Consider the following 25,507-nt stretch of genomic DNA (forward strand, 5'->3'; position numbering starts at 1 on the left):
AATGAATCATCTTTATTTAAACTGAGGAAACAAATGATCACTTCACATGTTGAAAAGCGCAGCACTGAATATGTGAACCGTCGGGAGCACTATGGTGGGATGTGGTTAAAGGTGGAGCTGAGAGCAAAGCACTGGTGGTTTTCCTGCGCCTGTTGTTTCAAAAGCTCATTTCAGCTCAGTCTGACCTTTCTCTCACCACATGTGCACATCCACTAACAGCGTTAATACACTCAAAAAACAGGATGTGCTCTTTTTGTTATTGTTTTTCTGTGTAAGCATTAAGTCATCTTTATGGTGTGAAAATGCCAAAGTGAAATGTGAAAGTAGTTTTTACAGTTTTACAGCCGCTCAACCATTTGATTTAGAAAACTGATGAATTAGTTCAGTACATGTAGTTTATAAAGTAACAGCTGCAATAATAAGGTGTAACTATAATGTGCTAATGTACTGGATGCTGTAGATATTTATCACTGCATGAATCAAATCAGTCAAATATATGAGTAAATAGTGAAAAATGTTGTGTTTATTCTTTTAATTTAAGGCAATAAATGATCAGCTTGGTGCTACTGATTTTTTCTTTCCTTGGCTCCAAACTCCACAATGGTTAAATACGGGTCCTGATCCTGAAAATAAAGAGAAATCACATTCATACAGTAGAGACGATGTGTTTCCAGTGCATTAAATACTGACCTGATGAGCTGTTGTGTGAAATCTGTCATCTGTAAAACGTTGTTGTGTTAGAGAATGTGGATGAACAGAACAAACGAACAGGACGATGTTTTACCATGTTTCCGATGACAGAGATGATACAGAACGATGAAGCACAGGTTGGAGAAGAGGATCACGGTCACAGTCAGCACCAGCGTGGACCACCACTCAGGTTTTGAGCACTCAGATACTCCCGAGGATTCTGCAAGTTTAAAAACCACACAGTCATCCAAATGTACGGCTGAAATACATCTAAATGTTTGAATACATAAAATATATATGTGTGCTTATGGTGTACACTGATTTGAGGTGCTGTAAATTTGAAAAAGTCTGTCACCAATGAGGTTTTCTAATGCCATACCGACCCCGCAGCCTGTTGTGATGTGAAAATTGTTAATATTAAAGAGTAATCTTAATTCATTAGGGTAAATGGTCACAATGTTATACAGCACTTTTCCACCATCGAGGCTCAAAGCGCTTTACATCAAAAAACCTCATAAAAAACCTTATACATTTTTATATTATTTATGATGTATTTTTATTAAAATTGTAATTCTTAAAATTATTATTATTATTATTATTATTATTATTATTATTATAGTTTTATTTTATTATTATTATTTATTTTTTTATTATTATTGTATTTATTTATTTTTGCTCCACATTTACATTCTCTATATCTTCTTTTCTCACTTACAAATTACTACTACTAGCATTTTCCTCTGCCGTCCTCACCTTACCACCTCCAAAGTCACGGAAATATCAACCACACACACACACACAACACACACACAACACACACGCAACACACAACACACACACACACACACACACACACCACACTTGTCACATAAATAGCTGTTACGTCTACAAACCAGGTCTTGTATATCTTATCAGCACTTGTCACCACTGTATTTAACTTGTCACTGTTTGTCTGTCTTGCATTAAATAAATAAATAAATGAATGAATAAATAAATAGATAAATAAATACATGAATAAATAAATAAACAAACAGATAACTAATTAAATAAATAAATAAATACATGAATAAATAAATATAGATAGATCGATCGATAGATAGATAAATGAATAAATAAATAGTGTCAGGCCTGAGGACACAATAACAACATTCATCTGTTCAGCTCAGATCGCACTGCCAACCTGTGGGTCAACAGATCTGACCGCTCAACCAATGTTGTTTATGTCAAGAGCGGGATTCGAACCACCAACCTTCAGATCAGCTGGTTCTGGTTCTCGGAAATTTCACCACATAACTCCCATTCTGAAATCTCTACATTGGCCTGTTCAGTTTCGCATTGATTTTAAGATTCTTTTATTTGTTTTTAATTGTCTGCATGGCCTGGCCCCTCTGTATCTGTCTGACCTGCTGGTGCCTCACACTCCCGCTCTCTCAGGTCTGCAGGTCGGGTTCTCCTTGTGGTCCCCAGGCCAAAAAGGAAACTTAGGGGTGATCGGGCTTTTTCAGTGGCTGCGTCTAAACTCTGGACTGCACTTCCACTGAATGTTAGAATGGACGACTCACTTCCTGTTTTTAAATCTCTTCTTAAAACTCATTTTTTCAGCTTGGCTTTTAACTCAGTGTAAAGACTTGACATTTATCATGTTCTGTTTTTAATGTTATTCCATCTCATGTTTTTTGTGTTTTAACTTGTGTACAGCACTTTGGTCGACTGTGTTGTTTTTAAAGTGCTTTATAAATAAAGTTGGATTGGATGAGCGGACAAACACTCTTCCACTGTCTTTCTAATCAGTGAATCCATTAACTGCCTTAAATCTCTAAACATAACACACTGTCCTTACATTTCGCAAAATAAACAAAAACTGAAACAAACTCACTTAACGTTAGCTGTGTTGATGTGTTCCCGTACTCATATTTGTACGTTTTCTGGAGATAACTCGCTCCATCCTCCTCGAGACTGGGTGTTTCGGTTCCACAGTAGTACAAACCTACGTCAGACTCGGTCACGTTACTGATGGACAGATCGTAGGAATTGGACGAGTCGTTCTTCACAAACCGAAATCGAGGCAAAGGGGTCATCCAGCTCACAGGGTCGTTGCGTAAATGGTGCAGGTACTTGGTCCGTAGTTTCAAAACCAACGTTGGCTGGTGCGCGTGGGAGCAGTTGCGGTACCAGACCACCAGAACCCCGCTCGCTGTGGTGCAATCACAGTGCATCACGATGTCTTCTCCGAGCTCCACTCTCACATCCACAACCGAACCGAACACTACGAGCCGCTCAGAGCACGCCAGCCCTGCAGAGAGTCAAAACACATTATAGTCAGACTGCACAGACATAAAAAAAACGCAAAAAAACGACTAGATTTACCAAAAAATATAAGGAGCGCAATCATCAGGCCGCTCATGAGGTCCAACACGACGAGCTCTTTGTGCAACTGCTACTAGTCTAAAGAAATGAAAGTGCAAAGCGGCTGGTCCGGCACAAGTTTCTGCTTCGTGGTTGTTGTGGTAAGCTCGAAAGATGGTACATTTTCACAGTATGAAACAAAAAGAAATAGAGCTTACTGTCTCCCCGAAATGGTTCCTCCTGTGGTCTCTGGTGTTTAGCAGAGAAGGCAACCCGTGTGCAGTCAAGTTAGCATCAGAAAACACTTTATAAAGTTGTTAAGCAGTGATTTTTGATAAAGATTCGTGCTGAATTTAGACACTAACATCTTGCGGAAAAATTAATGCAACACTGGATGGAATTTAGACTCTAAATTCAGAGACAGAAACAAATGAATACGTCTTTTTACTGTAGCTGTTTTTATTTGTTGTTATATTTTTGTTTGCCCAAATTATGAACGTGTTAAAAATAAACCCCTCAGCCTTTTCTGCCGGAGCTCAAAAACATGTAAAAAGTACTTTAACTTGTCAGTGCTGCTCAAAAATGCAAAGGAAATGAAAGTACAAGTGCCGAATCTCAAATGCAGTGAAGTAAAAGTACAAAAAAAAAATCGCTTTAGTTGTGTGTAAGTGAAGTACAGATGCTTACAGTTTGAATAGTACAGTACTTTGTGGTGTAGAGTAGCAAACAGGCGTACAAAGCTCAGTGAAAAAGCAGCAAACTACATTCAGACAAACTTATTGATTTACAGTCAGTACGACTTTTGAGTTTTTATACACTGCCTGGCCAAAAAAAAAGTCGCCACCTGGATTTAACTAAGCAAATACGTTGGTGTCGCTGCAGTTGGTCCGGTCCAGGTTCAGCAGAATGAGGTCAGCTGACACCTGAATAAACTGAATGACCAGGTTATTCCATCAATGGATTTTTTCTTCCCTGATGACACGGGCGTATTCCAAGATGACAATGCCAGGATTCATCAGGCTAAAATTGTGACAGAGTGGATCAGGAGCATGAGACGTCATTTTCACACATGGATCGTCCACCACAGAGTCCAGACCTTAACCCCATTGAGAATCTTTGGGATGAGCTGGAGAAGCTTTGTGCAGCGTCAGACTCGACCATCATCAATGCAACATCAGGGTGGAAAATTAATGCAACACTGGATGGAAATAAATGTTGTGACGATGCAGAAGCGAAATCGAAACAATGCAACAGCGAATGTTTGACTTAGATTAGAGTGTGTGACCTTTTTTTTTTTGGCCAGGCAGTAAATATACAAGTACTTCATTCTCTGGAAGTCTTAACAGCAGAGTATGTGCAGAAATCAGCATGGGAGCTTGTTTTCCGCTGTCTCTGTGAGGTTTGGCGGATATCTAAAGCGGCGTAACACACATCTTCATCCTGAAATTACACATTACAAAACATGTAAGACGAAAAATGGTTAGTCTTTGAGCAAAACTACAGCTCAAAGGTCAATTTTTTTTTTGAAGCTGTAACAAAAAACATTGATTAAGACGTAGAAAGGAATGGATTTAGGTGTTTGAAATTAAATTAAAGTCTTTTTAGTAAGAAATAGGGACAACAATAATAGCACGGTTGACCTACTTAGAAACAGAGACACGTTTCCTGTCACTGAACAACAAGTTATCGTAAAACAGACGCGCTGACCACAAATGTCCTGTCAAAACTGAGCAAATAGGATGTTGTTGTACTGAAACACGCGAGTCTATATGACGAACAGGTAGCTGACGTAAACATTCACACATCTACTTCTTTACGCTTCAGTATTCAGAGATAACTTTTACCGTTTCTCCATTTGATGCTCCATTTGGTTTTGCGCGAACTTTCCTCATTTTGTCTGTGAAATAAAGCAAAACTACATAAGTATTCATGCATGTTTATACCCTGAAAAAACTATTATTATTTCAAGATTTACTGATGTGGTAGCAGAGCACACACGACACGGTCAGGCAGGACAGAAGGGCTGTAGTTGGACACAAAACGTACAGCAGTTTCCAGCAGACATCACAGTTCTTCAGGTGAGGCTTGTTTGTCGTAACAGCAGATACTAGACATACAGTGAGGTAGATAAGTATTTAAACATCCTGTGATTTTGCAAGTTCTCCCACAAATTTTCATCTTAGGTGCATGTCCACTGTGAGAGACATAAAAAAAAAATAATCTGGAAATCACATTGTATGATTTTTTAAATAACTTATTTATATGTTACTGCTGCATGTAAGTATTTGAACACCTGTCGATCAGCTAGAATTCTGACCCTCAAAGACCTGTTAGTCCACCTTTAAAAAGTCCACCTACACTCCATTTATTATCCTAAATTAGAAGCTCCTGTTTGAGGTCGTTAGCTGCATAAAGACACCTGTCCACCCCATACAATCAGTAAGACTCCAACTACTAACATGGCCAAGACCAAACTGTCAAAATGCACAAGAGACAAAATTGTAGACCTCCACAAGGCTGGAAAGGGCTATGGGGCAATTGCCAAGCAGCTTGATGAAAAAAGATCCACTGTTGGAGCAATTATTAGAAAATGGAAGAAGCTAAACATGACTGTCAATCTCCCTCAGACTGGGGCTCCATGAAAGATCTCACCTCGTGGGGTCTCAATGATCCTAAGAAAGGTGAGGAATCAACCCAGAACTACACGGGAGGAGCTGGTCAATGACCTGAAAAGAGCTGAGACCACCGTTTCCAAGGTTACTGTTAGTAATACACTAAGACGTCATGGTTTAAAATCATGCATGGCACGGAAGGTTCCCCTGATTAAACCAGGACATGTCCAGGCCCGTCTTAAGTTTGACAATGACCATTTGGATGATCCAGAGGAGTCATGGGAGAAAGTCATGTTGTCAGATGTGACCAAAATAGAACTTTTTGGTCTTAATTCCACTCGCCGTGTTTGAAGATGAATGACGAGTACCATCCAAAGAACACCATCCCTACTGTGAAGCATGGGGGTGGAAACATCATGCTTTGGGGGTGTTTTTCTGCACATGGGACAGGACGACTGCACTGTATTAAGGAGAGGATGACCTGGGCCATGAATTGTGAGATTTTGGGGAACAACCTCCTTCCCTCAGTTAGAGGATTGAAGATGGGTCGTGGCTGGGTCTTCCAACATGACAATGACCCAAAGCACAGCCAGGATAACCAAGGAGTGGCTCTGTAAGAAGCACATCAAGGTTCTGGAGTGGCCTAGCCAGTCTCCAGACCTAAAAACAATAGAAAATCTTTGGAGGGAGCTCAAACTCTGTGTTTCTCAGCGACAGCCCAGAAACCTGCCTGATCTAGAGAAGATCTGTGTGGAGGAGTGGGCCAAAATCCCTCCTGCAGTTTGTGCAAACCTGGTGAAAAACTACAGGAAACATTTGACCTCTGTAAATGCAAACAAAGGCTACTGTACTAAATATTAACATTGATTTTCTCAGGTGTTCAAATACTTATTTGCAGCAGTAACATACAAATAAATTATTTTAAAAATCATACAAATTTGATTTCCAGATTTATTTTAGATTATGTCTCTCACAGTAAACATGGACCTAAGAGGAAAATTTCAGACCCCTCCATGATTTCTAAGTGGGAGAACTTACAGAATCACAGGGTGTTCAGATACTTATTATATTAACAACACATTCTCTTCATGGTGCGAATGATAATACTGTACTTACTCAGTTGTATTCTTGTTGTGGCTTTCCCATAAGTGTGCACATACGTTGAAGATATTGTGTTATTTATTTTCTCCAGTTTGCGTCTCTCAGTTCCACAAAAGTACAAACCTTCATCTGATTCTGTGACATTGGTAATTTGCAAATCATAGGAATTCGACGACTGATTTTTCACGAATTGAAAGCGAGGCAGCGGACTCATCGGATTCTCGGACGTACGCGGCGAGTAGGACTTCTTCACGTTCAAAACCAATGACGGCTGGTTGGAGTGGGAACAGTTTCTTTGCCAGATTATGAGTGTCCCAATGTCTAATGAGCAATCACAAAACAAAGTGAGGTTTTGTCCTGGTCTCACTTTAAGCACAGACCCCCAGACCGAGGGCTGCGCCAAACCTGAAAGAAGAGACAAAATGAGGTTAAAGGAAGTACTCAACGGCTTCGTCAAATGCCACAAAATGACTTAAGATTACCAGATATTAAAAGTATCATAATCATGTCCATGGATGCGCAGACACTGTGAGAAAGTTCAGCTCACGTATGATATCAAAGGCAGGGTTTTTGCATTTACAGTAAAGGAAGTGCTGAACAAATGGAACACGGAGATTTGTGGGTGTTTCTGACCCATTTCTTCCAGTGTAAAAGAGTAAATCGATTTTTTTATACAGTAAAAAACAAAAGTAGGAGGATGTAGGAGTGATGATGTTTCGCTGCTCGTCCAAGCCGCTTCTTCAGTTCTGGTCAGATTACTGCTGGACACAATTTGAGCCCGATGAATCCTGCATTGTCATCTTGGAATACGCCCCGTGTCATCAGGGAAGAACAAATCCATTGACGGAACAACCTGGTCATTCAGTTTATTCAGGTGTCAGCTGACCTCATTCTGCTGAACCTAGACCGGACCAACTGCACCAAACTCAACCTTTTTACTTAGTTAAATCCAGGTGGTGACTTTTTTTTTGGCCAGGCAGTGTATTTTGACTTGTATTTTTTCAGACTGAACAAAAACATTACGGTGAAAATCTACCTTACATCTCTTCCTGTTTTTTTTTTTTCAAATGATCAGCGTTTTCAACTGTCACACAAGTTATTCTTAAAGACGATTAGATTTGACCTGCTGTGGCTTAGTGCACCACTATGGGGCCAGCCTGAACTGCAGGTCTTCAACGAAAAACCACAAGTCTTCAATGAAAGGGGAAGTCTGTCTGGATTTTGAAGCCTGCCATTTATGCCATAGATCCTCCTCTACTGTCTTCAATTCTAGTGTTAAGTTTAGTCAGTTAATAAGATCCACTTTTATTTATTTGGTTAATGCAGGTTTAGAACAGCTGTAGCAATGGTGTAACGCTTTTATAGACCTTAGTTTAGACCTGGTTGTATCTGGAGGTACTCGGAAGGTACAATTTTCTTTGGTATTTGGTGTGAAAAGTTTGAGAACTTCTGTGTTTTGTCATTTTGCAGTTCACTTGTGCAGCTTCTTTCAGATCTCGGTCTGGGGGTTTGTGAAGTGAGACCAAGAAAAAAAAAAACTCCCTTTGTTTTGTGATTGTCCATTACATGTTGGGAAACTCATAATTAAGCTTAGAAACTGTTCCCATGGCAACCAACCATCAGTGGGTTTTGAAAGTGAAGAAACCGTACTCCTCCATTTATGTGTTTTCTAGTGTCAGATTCCTGTGACTCTACACTGTCCGATCGTGACCCTGTGTGTAATTTATAAAGAACAAATAGTTTAATAAGAATGATTAATAACTACTTAATTAATACCTTAACCCTAGTTACAAAGCCTGGATATATAACTATTTTCTTCATCCTTTATTAGCCTATTGTGTACTTATTATGAAGTCTAAGTCCAACATTTAATGATAGAGTCATTTTTACCAAATTATTTATTTTTAATGTAGCATTATTTTCAAGTAGAACGTGCAAACATGTTACAGAGAGAGCTCAGTGAAACGCTGCTGCACATATTAAAATACAATAGCTTTTGTTGCATGAGTGCTGCAACTGAATAAAAAAAAAAGCTTTACAGAATGAGTAAACATGTGTAAAGTTAAATGACTTTCAGGTTGAGGCCTTTGATTTTTAAAATGTCCTTTCAGAGTAAACGTCACAGTGTTTAGTTGGAACAGCAGATAAAAGTCCAAATAAGAAGCTCTGCATGGCCTCACTTCCAGACAATTAATTACAACACCAAAGTTTCGTATTCATTTTTAAAAAACATGTAAGTTACTTTAAATAAATGTATGTAAAATTGGGCCACGGAAATGTAAAGTTTGAAAAGACCTGACATAAAAAAGACATGACATGTGGCACAGTAGGTGAGAGGCTAACACTCACGCCTCACAGCAAGAAGGTACCAGTTTCGATCCTTGGGTTGCATGGGTCTTTTTGTGCTGAGTTTGCACGTTCTCCCTGTGTCTGAGTGGGTTTTCCCCCAGGTACTCCGGTTTCCCCCATCAAACATGCACCATGAGTCAAATCCTACAGCAAAGTTAGTCCCGACCAAACCCAGCAACAAGATCACAGAGCTGGGTCCCAAGGCACTGTGCACCCACCGCTCCTGAGGCATTGAAGGATGGGTCAAATGCAGAGGAAAAAATTCTTTACAGGAACAATGAAGTGCACCTTAACCTAAAATCTATTTTTCAATAATTCTTTGCATTTCATTCTTGAGAGGTTTTGATGGCAGAATATGTGCAGAAATCAGAGTCAGGGGTGTTTTTCTTTCTCTTTGGTCTTTGTGATGTTTGGCGGATTTCTAAAGCGGCGTAACACACATCTCCATCCTAGAAATGACATTCAGCAAATGTGTTAAAACTTATAACACCAAACAGTCAAAATGTACAAGTGTTACCTCGCTCTGGCTCATCTGAACTCTGGTCTCTGCTCTTTTCACGTCTACAAAATATACAACATTTTCACAAAACAAAATACAGGTTACTTTTATGACAGACTTAAGTGTAAAATGACTTTTCTTCTTTGTGTGCACTTCAAACTATGAAATATGAATGTACCTTGTTTAAAACATTCTGAATAAATCACAAACACGAGCAGCACAATGGACAGAAGGCTCAGGGCTGGACACACAGAAAACAGCAGAATCCAGCACTGTCCACACTCGGGCTTCAGAGGTTCACTGAGCTCTGGATCATAACAAAAGAAAAATTCAATTCTGTCAACTGGACAAAAGTTTTAGACTGACGACGTTTCACCGCTCGTCCAAGCGACTTCTACAGATGCTCTGGATCAGGCAAAATCTATATTCAGTATTAAACTGTATTTAAAGGAGGCACAATATTATAGAAAACTGAAATGAGTTCATGTCTGTACAGTAGAGCATTTAAATTTAATATTAAACTTTGTCAACAAGACATTTTTCTGAAAATATTTTAATGCTTAGAATATTTCACTATTAAGTTCCTTCTTTAAAGCATAAAGATATATATATATATATTTATATACTTACTGAATAGTATTCTTGTTGTGGTGCTTCCATAGTTGTACACAAATTCACGTTTGATTCCAGTTTTATTGTCATACAAAACTTGTCTGTCCTCAGTTCCACAATAGTATGATCCTCCATCGTTCTCTGTGATATTAGTGATGTGCAGGTTGTAGCATTTAGATCTGGAGTCCTTCACTAACTTAAATCCAGGCAGTGGGTTCATCAGTTTTGATATGTAATTTTGATCCATTGGGTATAAACTGTCTTTCCAAGTATTCAGGACCAGTGTGGGCTGGTTTGTGTGAGAGCAGTTGCGGTACCACACTGTGTAGACTCCAGTAGAACATGTGCAGTCGCACAACAAAGTGATGTTGTCTCCGGGTTTCACCATCACATCCACAACTGACCCAGAGACCCACGGACCAAGAACAGACACTCCTGAAGGACAGTTACACGGACAGTTAAAGCACACACATTAGGGCTGGGGAATGACCACAATGTTTTTGTCTCATTAAAATCAAATTAAAATGTCTTTCAGTATTCATTTCCTGAACATAACATAATAATTATTACAATTTAACACAAGAAACAGAAAATATTTCTTTCTCCAAAGTCTGAAATCTTCTCCAAACAAGATTTTACTGACAAAAGTTTGTCTGTAGACGTCTAAAAAGACCAAGTCTATCACTGACAATGACAAATAACTGAACCTTGACCTGAACAAACATTTGATAAATTGCACAGCTCTAATACACAAAACTGAATGTAAACTTACCAGACATCACAAACAGAAGACACATGTGCCCCTCCATGAGCCTCAGAGTCTTCTACTGATAAAGTCTCGCCGCGCTCGCTCTTCACCGTTTTACAAATTATCAGGTTGTGTTACTCAAGCACAAAGGTGATTGGCTCAATCTGAATGGAACATTTAGACCTGAGGTGTGTAATGACACATTCTAGTGGTTTATATGTGTATGATGATATCAACATGGAGCATTTCAGATGGCATAGCTAAATTAATGTCACTTTTACCAAACACATGTTGACAGAAACTATTTTAATTTGTTGTTATTGTTCATCTATAGTCTGTAGTAAATCTAGTATAGTCCTGTGACAGATGCAGACGTCAACCTGTTTTTAGGTTGACGTCTGCATCTGTCATGGGACTATACTAGAAAGAATAAAACAGAATAAAATGTAAACAGTAAACAACAGGCAGTTACAGAGTCAAAACTATTTACACTGTTTACTGTATTTATATTACAAGACCAAGACACATGAGTCGATATATCAGCAGAACCATCACACACATGAACAGAGACAATAACACACACACAGGATGTAAATGAAAAGATTTACGAATAAAAGAATCAAATCAAACCACAAAAACTGCACGTCATATTTTTTTCCATTGCAATGATAGTGGTAAGAGTCGACCTCAGTCTTTATGCACCTTCACTGTTTGTGTTCATATCTGCATTTCTTCAGTGGTTTCCTGGTCCTATTTTAGACTTAGACTTAGTTTGATCATTTATAGCTATTTGTTTTCACACACAAGTCCACAACCCGTTTGTTTTAGACCTCTGTGTTTTAAGTGAATGAACTGGACAGTGCATGTTATTTCAATAAATCTGATGTTATGAGTAAATGTTTTTGGCATTAGTGCTCTGTGAACAGCCTGATGAAAAACTCGTAGATGATCACAGTTGCACATGTATGTAAATGCATCACCATTTGCAGAGCAGACCACAACAGTTTCCATTCTTTTTGGCAGCGCTTTTTGACGGATGTTTTAAAATTGTTTAACACCAAAACTTGTTTCAGTTCTTGTGCAGCCCTTGGTTGAAGTTAGATAAGGACAAAACCTCACTTTGTTTTGTGATTGTCTATTATATCATCAAATCAAACTTTATAAATAAAGTTTCATACGTAAATGTAACACAAAGGGTTTTATGGTCATTAAAAACAATCCCGACCCCACACATTCACACAACTCACACACAGTCACAGGGACCGTCTCAAGCACAATTCATACAAAAGAGAAGAGTGCAGAATAAAAGCCTTTCAGTCACATGCACAGCTAGTCTGGATTTAAATATTGTCATAATAGAGGCCTGTCTTACATTTTCAGGAAGATTGTTCCAGGTTTTAGCTGCATAAAACTGAAACTCTGATTCTCCATGTTTAGTCCTGACTCTGGCACCAGCAGGAGGCCGGTCCCTGACGTCCTCAGAGTGTGAGATGGTTCTTATGGCACTAACATGTCAGAGATGTACTTTGGTACTAGGCCATGAGACTTGTTTACCAGCAGAGCTGCTTTAAAATCTATTCTCTGTGCCACAGGAAGCCAGTGCAGAGACCTGAGCACAGGACGCATGTGTGAAGTACTTCCTGGTTCTAGACCTGACCTGAGCAGCAGTGTTCTGGATGTTCTGTTCTGTCTTAAGGCTCGTTTGGAGAGGCCAGTGAACAGGACGTCACAGTCATCTAATCTACTGGACACAAATGCAGGATAAGTCTTTCCAAGTCTGATTTTGACAGTAAACCTTTGATTTGTGAAATGGTTTTTAGGTGGTAAAAAGCTGCAGATGTTATTGATTTGATGTGGCTGTTAAAGTTCAAGTCTGAGTCCATTATTACCCCTAGATTTCTAGCCTGATTTGAAGGTTTTAGAGAGAGAGACTGGAGGAGACTGCTGACACTTTCTGTCTGTTTCTGTGGGCCAAAGATGATGATTTCAGTCTTGTCTGAGTTTATCTGGAGAAAGTTGTTTTTCCTCCACACACTGATCTGTTGATGCAGTGAGTGAATCCACTGGTCCATATTCACCTGCTGCAGTGAGACATAGATCTGAGTGTCATCTGCAGACTTGTGGTAGGACACATTATTGCTGCGTATTAACTGACCTAACAGCAGCATGTAAAGACTGAACAACAGGGGTCCCAAGATTGACCCCTGGGGCACCCCACAGGTCAGGGCCTTTTGATCTCTCACACACTCACAGGCTAAAATACATAAGGTTAAGTACAGATAAATGAGGATGAGTAGAGATGAACCTGTTGAAGAAGAACAATCAGTGGAGCCGTTTACACCAGGAGCAAAGAGCCGCCTGCAGCAGAGGGGTCCTACAGAAGAAACACTGGAGATCCTAAAAGCTAAAACTAGAACATAAAATAGCATCATCAACATAATGAATAAATAAATAAATATACTTAATGATAAATAATTACATGTAATAACAACAGTAATACCACTCATTTGGGGACAGGACCAACAACAACAAAAGGCTTTAACACACACAGTCCTCAACAAACTACAAGACACCAGTGTCACACTGAACAAGACGAAATCTGAACTGAGCAAACATCCATTTGTCCATTTGTCCATTTGTCCTTTCTGCAGATGGACTAAAACCACAGTGAGACCTGTGACAGCAATGAAGGAGTCGCCAAACGTGTGTGAGGCCTGCAGCTTTCTCAGGATGGTTAACCAGCTAAGAAAGTTAATCCCACGCTGAGAAAGACCTACTGTCTAAGAAAAGACAGTGGATTTGGAGTAGTGTACAAAAAAAAGCATTTCAGTAGCAAAAAAACCCAAAACAATCTGACATCAACTCTGGTTCTCACATTGTATGACTCTAACAGAGCTGAAACTTTCAGCAGATGCCTCTTCCTATGGACTGGGAGCAGTCCTGTTTCAAAAAGATTGTGTCACAATCTTTAACAGAGACACTGTTTAGGATGTGAAAAGATTTTCTCATCGGGGGCCACTTCTCCTTACAGACTGACCATCAGCCACTTGTTATCCTGCTTGGTCAACAAGCCTCCATCCACGGTCCAATGGCCTTTCCTCCTCAGACTTATGAGATACGTGACTCTCACATACGCCAGATAAAGCTCTTAAAGCTCTCTTCACAGCAGAGACACTGTCTAGGGCGGCTGTCAATCAAGACACAGACTCAAAAGCCACAGCAGAACTGTTGCTGTTGACAGACACAGACACAAACATGTAGATGAAATAATACACTGTCTGCCTGTTAGCCCAAAGTATGTCACACAACTAAAAGAACAGCTAAAGTCAGACGGTGTTTGTTGAGAAGTCAAGTCATTTTGTCAGAGAGGCTGGCCACACTACAGCCTAACTGTATGTGGTGAACTGTTACTGAAAGGCTCCAGACTAGTTATCTCACGTACCATGTGCCACTCTGTCCTTAAAGTCTTACACAAGGGACATCAGGGAATGTCTCGATGTAGAGAGACCGAGAGAGACAATCTGGTGCCCTGGTCTGAGTCGCCAAATCAATGAACTGGTGAGAAACTGCACAGTAAAGAATGTGCTAACCCAGTGGAGTCCTTAATGCCCAGAGAACTTCCTAAGAGACCAAGGTAAAAAATGGGAGCAGATCTTTTTATACTGGCCAAACTGACTCTCACAAGATCAGAGGACATCATAGTCCACATAAAGTCAGTTCTCCAGACATGGGATTCCAAAGATTTTTCGACAGCGACAGTGGGCCTCAGTTTTTAAGCCAACAGTTCAAAGACTTTGCAGTAGCCTACGATTTCAAGCACAGTAACAAAAGTCCTATGTTTGCACGATATATGGTACCACCTTAAAACAACATGCAGTCTGTGTCCACTCTCCGTACGAGGCGTCCTCAGTCTTCTGTAGCCCAACAATCTGTGCTGTTGTTGTTTTCATAGGACATTGCTGGCTACTACTACTAATACTACTGCTACAGTCTATAACCATTATACTTGTTACAAAATGGTGACGCAGAACATGTCCAAACAACTGTTAAAGAAAGCAAAAGACCCATATCTTGCACTTTTATCTTACAAAGCTGCACCATTGGCTAACAGACATAGCTCAGCACAAGTCTGTCTGGGCCGGAGACTCCGCACACCTGCACCTCAGCTTCCCTCTTTGCTCGTGCCAAACCTGTCAGACAGCACTTCAGTGAAGAAGAGAGAGAAAGAAATGAAGTTTAAGGACAGTTGTAGTTTCAACAGGAGACATTGTGTGAGAGATCTTCCTCAACTCTCACTTGGACAACCAGTGTGGATTATAGACACCAAACCTGAGGTCATTTCATCTCAAAGTGAGTCATTTTTCTGATGGTACAAAGTCAGTGGCTTTTATTTAAAAAACTCAAAAGACAAAAACAACTTAAAATATTAACACGTGTTGCTCTAAAACTGTAAAAAACATATCATTTCATAATTTGCTGATTTCCAGACCAAAAAGATTATACTTGATGCTTATAATGTGTGAAAAGTGTTTTGAAGTTTGACGAGGGCCTGAACATCTGTGACTTTTACTGAGATTTGAACAGGTCATAGGAATTACAAAAGTGATTCTTCACAAAGTAAAGACTGGCCCCAAACAGTGACATTTTACAATAACTACACCTAATAAACCTTCATAAAGACTTCATTTATAGAGAACAATAGTTTACTAAGAATAATTCAGCATTAATAAATACTTCATTATTACTCTAACCCAAACTACCAGTGTTATTAACTAATAAACAATGAGTTCATAATGAATTAAGTCTTTCTTCATCCTTTATTGAGGCTAGTTAAGGTGTAGTTATTATAAAGTGTAACAAAAGTAAATTTAATAAGACTCTTGTGTCCTTGTTTCTTATAAATAATCCACACGATTATCCAATTATTTATTTATAACAGCATCATTTTCAAGTAGAACATGCAAACACCAGGTGACAGAGAAAACTCAGTGACACCAGTAGAACTAATGTGTCTCACCTGAGGAGACATGATATAAAATAAAACATGGGACAGACACGAGCTCTGAAAAACTGACACAGCTGCTGCCTCGTGCGGATGTGAGGACACAACACAATACAACAACTTTTGTTTCATGTGTGCTGCAACTGAATAAAAAAGGTTTACAGAATGAGTAAACATGTTTAAGGTTAAATGACTTTCAGGTTGAGGCCTTCCATTTTTAAAATGTGTTTTCAGAGCAAACATCACACTGTTTAGTTTTTTAAAAGATGCAAAAAAAGTGTTAGTTAAGATGAAGAAATAAACATTTGGTCAAGGAAATATATTGTTTGAAACAAATCGCCATAAAAAAGATACGACAAATCTATTTTTCAGTAATTCTTTGTATTTCATTCTTGAGAGGTTTTGATGGCAGAATATGTGCAGAAATCAGAGTCAGGGGTGTTTTTCTTTCTCTTTGGTCTTTGTGATTTTTGGCGGATTTCTAAAGCAGCGTAACACACATCTCCATCCTAGAAATGACATTCAGCAAATGTGTTAAAACTTATAACACCAAACAGTCAAAATATACAAGTGTTACCTCGCTCTGGCTCATCTGAACTCTGGTCTCTGCTCTTTTCACGTCTACAAAATATACAACATTTTCACAAAACAAAATACAGGTTACTTTTATGACAGACTTAAGTGTAAAATGACTTTTCTTCTTTGTGTGCACTTCAAACTATGAAATATGAATGTACCTTGTTTAAAACATTCTGAATAAATCACAAACACGAGCAGCACAATGGACAGAAGGCTCAGGGCTGGACACACAGAAAACAGCAGAATCCAGCACTGTCCACACTCGGGCTTCAGAGGTTCACTGAGCTCTGGATCCTTATCTAAAGAAAAATTCAATTCTGTCAACTGGACAAAAGTTTTAGACTGACGACGTTTCACCGCTCGTCCAAGCGACTTCTACAGATGCTCTGGATCAGGCAAAATCTATATTCAGTATTAAACTGTATTTAAAGGAGGCACAATATTATAGAAAACTGAAATGAGTTCATGTCTGTACAGTAGTGCATTTAAATTTAATATTAAACTTTGTCAACAAGACATTTTTCTGAAAATATTTTAATGCTTAGAATATTTCACTATTAATTTCTTTATTATATATATATATATATATATATATATATATATATATATATATATATATATATATATATATATATATATATATATATATATATATATATATATATATATATATATATATATATATAATGTATATCTATTGTATAGATAAATAATAAATGTTACTTACTGAATAATATTCTTGTGGTGTTTCCATAGTTGTACACAAATTCAAATTTGATTTTATCACTGTCCAAAACTTTAGTCGTCTGAGTTCCACAATAGTATGATCCTCCATCGTTCTCTGTGATATTAGTGATGTGCAGGTTGTAGCATTTAGATCTGGAGTCCTTCACGAACTTAAATCTAGGCAGTGGATTCATCAATTTTAATATTTCATTTTGATCATCTTCGGAGAAACTGTCTTTCCAAGTTTTCAGAACCAGTGTGGGCTGGTTTGTGTGAGAGCAGTTGCGGTACCACACTGTGTAGACTCCAGTAGAACATGTGCAGTCGCACAACAAAGTGATGTTGTCTCCGGGTTTCACCATCACATCCACAACTGACCCAGAGACCCACGGACCAAGAGCAGACACTCCTGAAGGACAGTTACACGGACAGTTAAAGCACACACATTAGGGCTGGGGAATGACCACAATGTTTTTGTCTCATTAAAATCAAATTAAAATGTCTTTCAGTATTAATTTCCTGAACATAACATAATAATTATTACAATTTAACACAAGAAACAGAAAATATTTCTTTCTCCAAAGTCTGAAATCTTCTCCAAACAAGATTTTACTGACAAAAGTTTGTCTGTAGACGTCTAAAAAGACCAAGTCTATCACTGACAATGACAAATAACTGAACCTTGACCTGAACAAACATTTGATAAATTGCACAGCTCTAATACACAAAACTGAATGTAAACTTACCAGACATCACAAACAGAAGACACATGTGCCCCTCCATGAGCCTCAGAGTCTTCTACTGATAAAGTCTCGCCGCGCTCGCTCTTCACCGTTTTATAAATGGTCAGGTTGTGTTACTCAAGCACAAAGGTGATTGGCTCAATCTGAATGGAACATTTAGACCTGAGGTGTGTAATGACACATTCTAGTGGTTTATATGTGTATGATGATATCAACATGGAGCATTTCAGATCATACAAATATGGCACTAAATTAATGTCACTTTTACCAAACACATGTTGACACAAACTATTTTAATTTGTTGTTATTGTTCATCTATAGTCTGTAGTAAATCTAGTATAGTCCCGTGACAGATGCAGACGTCAACCTGTTTTTAGGTTGACGTCTGCATCTGTCATGGGACTATACTAGAAAGAATAAAACAGAATAAAATGTAAACAGTAAACAATAGGCAGTTACAGAGTCAAAACTATTTACACTGTTTACTGTATTTATATTACAAGACCAAGACACATGAGTCGATATATCAGCAGAACCATCACACACATGAACAGAGACAATAACACACACACAGGATGTAAATGAAAAGATTTATAAATAAAAGAATCAAATCAAACCACAAAAACTGCACGTCATATTTTTTTCCATTGCAATGATAGTGGTAAGAGTCGACCTCAGTCTTTATGCACCTTCACTGTTTGTGTTCATATCTGCATTTCTTCAGTGGTTTCCTGGTCCTATTTTAGACTTAGACTTAGTTTGATCATTTATAGCTATTTGTTTTCAAACTTACAAGTCCACAACCCGTTTGTTTTAGACCTCTGTGTTTTAAGTGAATGACCTGGACAGTGCATGTTATTTCAATAAATCTGATGTTATGAGTAAATGTTTTTGGCATTAGTGCTCTGTGAACAGCCTGATGAAAAACTCATAGATGATCACAGTTGCACATGTATGTAAATGCATCACCATTTGCAGAGCAGACCACAACAGTTTCCATTCTTTTTAGCAGCGCTTTTGTTTCAGTTCTCGTGCAGCCCTTGGTCTGGGGGTCTGTGGTTGAAGTCAGACAAAGACAAACCCTCACTCTGTTTTGTGATCGTCCATTAAATCATACAAAAATGTAACACAAAGGACATTACAGACATCGAAAACAATCACACGTGCCCTTCCACCTCACCCTGCCCCCAGAACTGTGACCCCACACATTCATATGACTCACACACACACTGTTTACTGTATTTATGTTATAAGACCAAGACACACCCCATACAACTCACACACACACACACACACACACACACGCACCCCCGCACACACACAGTCACAGGCCTAGTCTCACCCACATTCACACACACGCAAGGCAAGGCTACTTTATTTGTACAGCAGAATTCATACACAAACCCGGTGCAGAGACCTGAGCACAGGACTTATGTGATCGTACTTCCTGGTGACCAAACTCACGTCTTTGTAAAGTACTGAAGAAGTGTTTATTCTGGACCCCAGTCAAACACTGGACCACTGGAAACATCGTCTTTCAAACAAGATGAATGTTTTTTTTTTTCACGAGCAATTCATAAGGCATCCATTTTATACCCAAACACTGTTGCACGTGTAATAACCATGAACTGTGTAAAGACGTGGACTGAGTGAGTGTGACGTCACTCACAGAGTTCGGCTCCAGTCAAATGAAGTTCATCGAGGTTAGAGCAGTTACAGGGACGAATTTGGACCATGAGTATCATAGCAACCAAAGAGCCAATCCGGAGTGAGGCTGTTGAAGGTAACGCCCCTTCCCGCACACACCTCTGGTTTAGCAGGGAGCGGGCACTTAGCGACGATGTCAATCAAACCTGTTGCTAAGACCAGCCACCTCAGGGAAAGAAGGCGCCTGATTTGTCTGTTATTAATGTTCAAATCTTAATTTACAAACACAATAGTGAAATAAAAATACCAGGATCATGTAGCGTGTGTTAATACGAACATTTTAAGACCGAAATGACGAGTCTGACAGTGGCAGTTTTCAGAGGGAGGAGGAAGTGCGTCCATGCTCACTTCCTGTTTGGAACGTGGCGGCTAACGGTTTAGCTCTGTCCATTTATTTATACAGTCTGTGGTAATAACAGATCTTCTGTTTAAAACTCCTGTTTAGAAAATATACAACTTGACATGTCATTTTAGTACAAATAAAAACAAAGCAACAACTTTATGCAGCTTTATTTTGAATTGTAATGTGACTGGACCATGTGCACGAAAAGCCACAACTAAAAATGAAAATGAAGGAAAGTGAAGAGAGAAGAAGATTTGACAAAGATCAACTTTTCCACAAATTTTCTCAGTGTGTTTTTGTGTCTTTGGTCCTAAACACAACACGTGTGAAATTCAAATCAGCAATCTGAGAAAACATAAAAACATACATCTAGTGAATAATAATAATAATAATAATAATCATAATAATCATAATAATCATAATAATCATAATAATAATAATCACAGTTACCTGAAATGCCGCAGTTTGATTTCCTTGCACTGGGTGGTAAACATCTGTTCAAAAACATATTGTGTTAATGCAGTTGTGTCATGATGTGTGTATTTCTGTTCCTGTTTTGTCTCCCTGTGTGCTCTTCCCCCTCCCTCACTTGTCTGTACCTGGAGCTGGGCGGAGCTCTCGGCTCCTCCCGTGCGCACCTGCAGCCCATCTGGCTAATCACCACACCTGCCGTGGATAAGAGGAGCTGGGAGAAGACACTCAGGGTGAGATCGTCTGCGTGTCCTCACCCTGTCTGTGCCGTCGTCCCTTCATTCCTGTGTTCCTGTCGTGCCTGTGTTGCTTCACCCTGTTCCGTACTGGATTATCTGTGTTTGGTGCCGGATCCTATGTGTGCATTCAGCCCTGCTCCGACCCTGCTTCTCTGCCCTGGTACTGTCTTGGTTTTTCCCTGCACTCCACGTTCCTGGATCCTGGCACCTGGCTTCCTGCTCACCATCAGCTCAACCCTCAGTTTTGTATTTTGTCTCCATCTGTACAATAAACACTGTCAATCTGCCCCCAGTCTGCACTCTTTGGTCCGCTACACCCTCCGTTACGACAAGTTGTAATATTAAGAACGTCAGAATACTTCATGTTGTTTTTCGAGTGACATCAAGGATTTTCAAAATATCCAACATTATATTGACTCTGAATTCTGCCAATCTACCTTTTTTACGACAGACGTGGTACATCAGAATGAGGCCGATGTTACACGAGAGAAGAACGGAGACTGACATCAACCATCCAGGCCATGACGCTGTGCAGAGGGCTCGGTGTCCGTCACTCGTCTCTGCAACATCAACCATTTGGTTATTTATCACTGTAGTTGAACATTTGTGGTATTTCTGCTGTTTATATCTAACTCCAGCACATTTAAGGTCAAGGCTGGACACAAAGAAAACAGCAGAATCCAGCACTGTCCACACTCGGGCTTCAGAGGTTCACTGAGCTCTGGATCATAACAAAAGAAAAATTCAATTCTGTCACCTGGACAAAAGTTTTAGACTGACGACGTTTCACCGCTCGTCCAAGCGACTTCTACAGATGCTCTGGATCAGGCAAAATCTATATTCAGTATTAAACTGTATTTAAAGGAGGCACAATATTATAGAAAACTGAAATGAGTTCATGTCTGTACAGTAGAGCATAGAGCATTTCAATTTAATATTAAACTTTGTCAACAAGACATTTTTCTGAAAATATTTTAATGCTTAGAATATTTCACTATTAAGTTCCTTCTTTAAAGCATAAAGATATATATATATATTTATATACTTACTGAATAGTATTCTTGTTGTGGTGCTTCCATAGTTGTACACAAATTCACGTTTGATTCCAGTTTTATTGTCATACAAAACTTGTCTGTCCTCAGTTCCACAATAGTATGATCCTCCATCATTCTCTGTGATATTAGTGATGTGCAGGTTGTAGCATTTAGATCTGGAGTCCATCACAAACTTAAATCGAGGCAGTGGATTCATCAGTTTTGATATGTAATTTTGATCCATTGGGTAGAAACTGTCTTTCCAAGTTTTCAGAACCAGTGTGGGCTGGTTTGTGTGAGAGCAGTTGCGGTACCACACTGTGTAGACTCCAGTAGAACATGTGCAGTCGCACAACAAAGTGATGTTGTCTCCGGGTTTCACCATCACATCCACAACTGACCCAGAGACCCACGGACCAAGAACAGACACTCCTGAAGGACAGTTACACGGACAGTTAAAGCACACACATTAGGGCTGGGAATGACCACAATGTTTTTGTCTCATTAAAATCAAATTAAAATGTCTTTCAGTATTAATTTCCTGAACATAACATAATAATTATTACAATTTAACACAAGAAACAGAAAATATTTCTTTCTCCAAAGTCTGAAATCTGCTCCAAACAAGATTTTACTGACAAAAGTTTGTCTGTAGACGTCTAAAAAGACCAAGTCTATCACTGACAATGACAAATAACTGAACCTTGACCTGAACAAACATTTGATAAATTGCACAGCTCTAATACACAAAACTGAATGTAAACTTACCAGACATCACAAACAGAAGACACATGTGCCCCTCCATGAGCCTCAGAGTCTTCTACTGATAAAGTCTCGCCGCGCTCGCTCTTCACCGTTTTATAAATGGTCAGGTTGTGTTACTCAAGCACAAAGGTGATTGGCTCAATCTGAATGGAACATTTAGACCTGAGGTGTGTAATGACACATTCTAGTGGTTTATATGTGTATGATGATATCAACATGGAGCATTTCAGATCATACAAATATGGCACTAAATTAATGTCACTTTTACCAAACACATGTTGACACAAACTATTTTAATTTGTTGTTATTGTTCATCTATAGTCTGTAGTAAATCTAGTATAGTCCCGTGACAGATGCAGACGTCAACCTGTTTTTAGGTTGACGTCTGCATCTGTCATGGGACTATACTAGAAAGAATAAAACAGAATAAAATGTAAACAGTAAACAATAGGCAGTTACAGAGTCAAAACTATTTACACTGTTTACTGTATTTATATTACAAGACCAAGACACATGAGTCGATATATCAGCAGAACCATCACACACATGAACAGAGACAATAACACACACACAGGATGTAAATGAAAAGATTTACGAATAAAAGAATCAAATCAAACCACAAAAACTGCACGTCATATTTTTTTCCATTGCAATGATAGTGGTAAGAGTCGACCTCAGTCTTTATGCACCTTCACTGTTTGTGTTCATATCTGCATTTCTTCAGTGGTTTCCTGGTCCTATTTTAGACTTAGACTTAGTTTGATCATTTATAGCTATTTGTTTTCAAACTTACAAGTCCACAACCCGTTTGTTTTAGACCTCTGTGTTTTAAGTGAATGACCTGGACAGTGCATGTTATTTCAATAAATCTGATGTTATGAGTAAATGTTTTTGGCATTAGTGCTCTGTGAACAGCCTGATGAAAAACTCATAGATGATCACAGTTGCACATGTATGTAAATGCATCACCATTTGCAGAGCAGACCACAACAGTTTCCATTCTTTTTAGCAGCGCTTTTGTTTCAGTTCTCGTGCAGCCCTTGGTCTGGGGGTCTGTGGTTGAAGTCAGACAAGCACAAACCCTCACTCTGTTTTGTGATCGTCCATTAAATCATACAAAAATGTAACACAAAGGACATTACAGACATCGAAAACAATCACACGTGCCCTTCCACCTCACCCTGCCCCCAGAACTGTGACCCCACACATTCATACAACTCACACACACACTGTTTACTGTATTTATGTTATAAGACCAAGACACACCCACAGGCCTAGTCTCACCCACACACACACACACACACACACACACACACACACACACACACCCCCACCCACACACACAGGCCTAGTTTCAAACCAATCAAACCTGTTGCTAAGACCAGCCACCTCAGGGAAAGAAGGCGCCTGATTTGTCTGTTATTAATGTTCAAATCTTAATTTACAAACACAATAGTGAAATAAAAATACCAGGATCATGTAGCGTGTGTTAATACGAACATTTTAAGACCAAAATGACGAGTCTGACAGTGGCAGTTTGTCAGAGGGAGGAGGAAGTGCGTCCATGCTCACTTCCTGTTTGGAACGTGGCGGCTAACGGTTTAGCTCTGTCCATTTATTTATACAGTCTGTGGTAATAACAGATCTTCTGTTTAAAACTCCTGTTTAGAAAATATACTCCTTGACATGTCATTTTAGTACAAATAAAAACAAAACAACAACTTTATGCAGCTTTATTTTGAATTGTAATGTGACTGGACCATGTGCACGAAAAGCCACAACTAAAAATGAAAATGAAGGAAAGTGAAGAGAGAAGAAGATTTGACAAAGATCAACTTTTCCAGTCATTTTCTCAGTGTGTTTTTGTGTCTTTGGTCCTAAACACAACACGTGTGAAATTCAAATCAGCAATCTGAGAAAACATAAAAACATACATCAAGTGAATAATAATACTAATACTACTACTACTAATAATAATAATAATAATAATAATAATAATCATCACCGTTACCTGAAATGCCGCAGTTTGATTTCCTTGCACTGGGTGGTAAACATCTGTTCAAAAACATATTGTGTTAATGCAGTTGTAATATTAAGAACGTCAGAATACTTCATGTTGTTTGTCGAGTGACATCTAGGGGCGGGACCTAGGAGTTTTAAGCTGTAGTGCATCCTCTTCTTAAGAAACCTGGTCTTGATGCCGCTGACATGGGAAATTTCAGACCCATATCAAAGCTTCCTTTTATTTAAAAAATCTTAGAAAAGATTGTTTACTGTCAACTGAGGGATTATCTCGAGGGCCATGACATCCTCCAAGTGTTTCAGTCTGGCTTCAGATCAAGGCACAGTACTGAGACCACATTATTGAGGGTTTTTAATGACATTTCCGAGGCTACTGATTGTGGACAGAGTGTCATTTTGGTACTTTTAGATCTGACTGCGGCGTTTGACACAGTGGACCACCAGATCCTCCTGTCACGACTGCAGCATTCTGTTGGTTTACAAGGGCGTGCACTCGAACGGTTTAAGTCCTACCTAACAGATAGACAATTCTGTGTCCACATTGCAGCCACTGAATCCTCTGCTGCTGCCCCTCTCACTTGTGGAGTACCCCAAGGCTCCATTCTTGGGCCACTTCTCTTTTCTTTGTTTCTCCTCCCTCTTGGGTCAATTTTTCGCAAGCATGGCATTTCGTTTCATTTTTATGCGGATGATGCACAAATTTACATGCCGCTTAAGAAGGAAAATTCCTACAGCGCTAAAACTCTCAGAGACTGTGTTGAGGAAATCAAAAATTGGATGTCCTTAAACTTACTGTTCTTAAATGACAAAAAAACTGAAATTGTTGTGTTTGGGCCTAGTGAGGCAAACACCTTTAGTACTGATCTTGGCTCTCTTGCTCAATATGTGAAACCTGTTGTGACAAATCTTGGTGTGAGGC

At 39.1% G+C, this 25,507-nt stretch overlaps 5 protein-coding genes across 6 annotated transcripts in view; all 5 read right to left on the minus strand.

Moving 5' to 3' along the window:
• The window catches only part of LOC117374788 (dynactin subunit 6-like), a 158,489-nt gene that overhangs the window by 28,632 nt on the left and 104,350 nt on the right, over positions 1 to 25,507 (minus strand). The gene's annotated exons all lie outside the window — the stretch shown is intronic.
• LOC129456301 (uncharacterized) lies at positions 528 to 3,195 on the minus strand. The gene is made up of 5 exons (XM_055222483.1): positions 3,058 to 3,195; positions 2,567 to 2,983; positions 785 to 910; positions 691 to 719; positions 528 to 623 (listed from the first exon to the last, which is right to left on the minus strand). The coding sequence occupies exons 1-5, from the start codon at positions 3,092 to 3,094 to the stop codon at positions 564 to 566; spliced, it is 669 nt and encodes a 222-aa protein (XP_055078458.1). The 5' UTR covers positions 3,095 to 3,195; the 3' UTR covers positions 528 to 563.
• Positions 4,360 to 7,283, minus strand: LOC129456721 (uncharacterized). The gene is made up of 5 exons (XM_055225837.1): positions 7,232 to 7,283; positions 6,765 to 7,154; positions 5,012 to 5,143; positions 4,881 to 4,933; positions 4,360 to 4,476 (listed from the first exon to the last, which is right to left on the minus strand). Exons 1-5 carry the CDS (start codon positions 7,260 to 7,262, stop codon positions 4,360 to 4,362), a joined length of 723 nt encoding a protein of 240 aa, XP_055081812.1. The 5' UTR covers positions 7,263 to 7,283.
• LOC129456722 (uncharacterized) lies at positions 9,024 to 11,054 on the minus strand. The gene is made up of 5 exons (XM_055225840.1): positions 10,982 to 11,054; positions 10,228 to 10,644; positions 9,776 to 9,904; positions 9,616 to 9,659; positions 9,024 to 9,547 (listed from the first exon to the last, which is right to left on the minus strand). The coding sequence occupies exons 1-5, from the start codon at positions 11,016 to 11,018 to the stop codon at positions 9,425 to 9,427; spliced, it is 750 nt and encodes a 249-aa protein (XP_055081815.1). The 5' UTR covers positions 11,019 to 11,054; the 3' UTR covers positions 9,024 to 9,424.
• On the minus strand, positions 16,334 to 17,644 carry LOC129456236 (uncharacterized). 2 transcript variants are annotated; one of them, XM_055222067.1, is made up of 4 exons: positions 17,266 to 17,644; positions 16,697 to 16,825; positions 16,537 to 16,580; positions 16,334 to 16,468 (listed from the first exon to the last, which is right to left on the minus strand). In XM_055222067.1, the coding sequence occupies exons 1-4, from the start codon at positions 17,624 to 17,626 to the stop codon at positions 16,346 to 16,348; spliced, it is 657 nt and encodes a 218-aa protein (XP_055078042.1). In that variant the 5' UTR covers positions 17,627 to 17,644; the 3' UTR covers positions 16,334 to 16,345. The 2 variants fall into 2 exon arrangements, with proteins under 2 accessions (XP_055078042.1, XP_055077782.1); XM_055221807.1 differs by having other exon boundaries at positions 16,697 to 16,837.

The sequence above is a fragment of the Periophthalmus magnuspinnatus genome, chromosome 1 (genome assembly GCF_009829125.3).
Source record: "Periophthalmus magnuspinnatus isolate fPerMag1 chromosome 1, fPerMag1.2.pri, whole genome shotgun sequence".
NCBI lineage: Eukaryota > Metazoa > Chordata > Actinopteri > Gobiiformes > Gobiidae > Periophthalmus > Periophthalmus magnuspinnatus.

Bases quoted from the DNA above. Each gene is read 5' to 3' on its own strand.
- LOC129456722 (XM_055225840.1), bottom strand. From the start codon at position 11,018: ATGGAGGGGCACATGTGTCTTCTGTTTGTGATGTCTG. The intron at 9,905-10,227 runs GTAAGTATATAA...GTTATGATCCAG, and splicing joins CACAACAAGAATACTATTCA to AGCTCAGTGAACCTCTGAAG. The intron at 9,548-9,615 runs GTAACACTTGTA...TGTCATTTCTAG, and splicing joins TTCAGATGAGCCAGAGCGAG to GATGGAGATGTGTGTTACGC.
- LOC129456236 (XM_055221807.1), bottom strand. From the start codon at position 17,626: ATGGTGAAACCCGGAGACAACATCACTTTGTTGTGCGACTGCACATGT. The intron at 16,581-16,696 runs GTACATTCATAT...TATATTTTGTAG, and splicing joins TTCAGAATGTTTTAAACAAG to ACGTGAAAAGAGCAGAGACC. The intron at 16,469-16,536 runs GTAACACTTGTA...TGTCATTTCTAG, and splicing joins TTCAGATGAGCCAGAGCGAG to GATGGAGATGTGTGTTACGC.
- LOC129456721 (XM_055225837.1), bottom strand. From the start codon at position 7,262: ATGGACATGATTATGATACTTTTAATATCTG. The intron at 7,155-7,231 runs GTAATCTTAAGT...CTCTTCTTTCAG, and splicing joins TATGATACTTTTAATATCTG to GTTTGGCGCAGCCCTCGGTC. The intron at 4,477-4,880 runs GTAAAAGTTATC...GTGTAATTTCAG, and splicing joins GAGCATCAAATGGAGAAACG to GATGAAGATGTGTGTTACGC.
- LOC129456301 (XM_055222483.1), bottom strand. From the start codon at position 3,094: ATGAGCGGCCTGATGATTGCGCTCCTTATATTTTTTG. The intron at 720-784 runs GTAAAACATCGT...AACGTTTTACAG, and splicing joins TCTCTGTCATCGGAAACATG to ATGACAGATTTCACACAACA. The intron at 624-690 runs GTCAGTATTTAA...CTTTATTTTCAG, and splicing joins TTCACACAACAGCTCATCAG to GATCAGGACCCGTATTTAAC.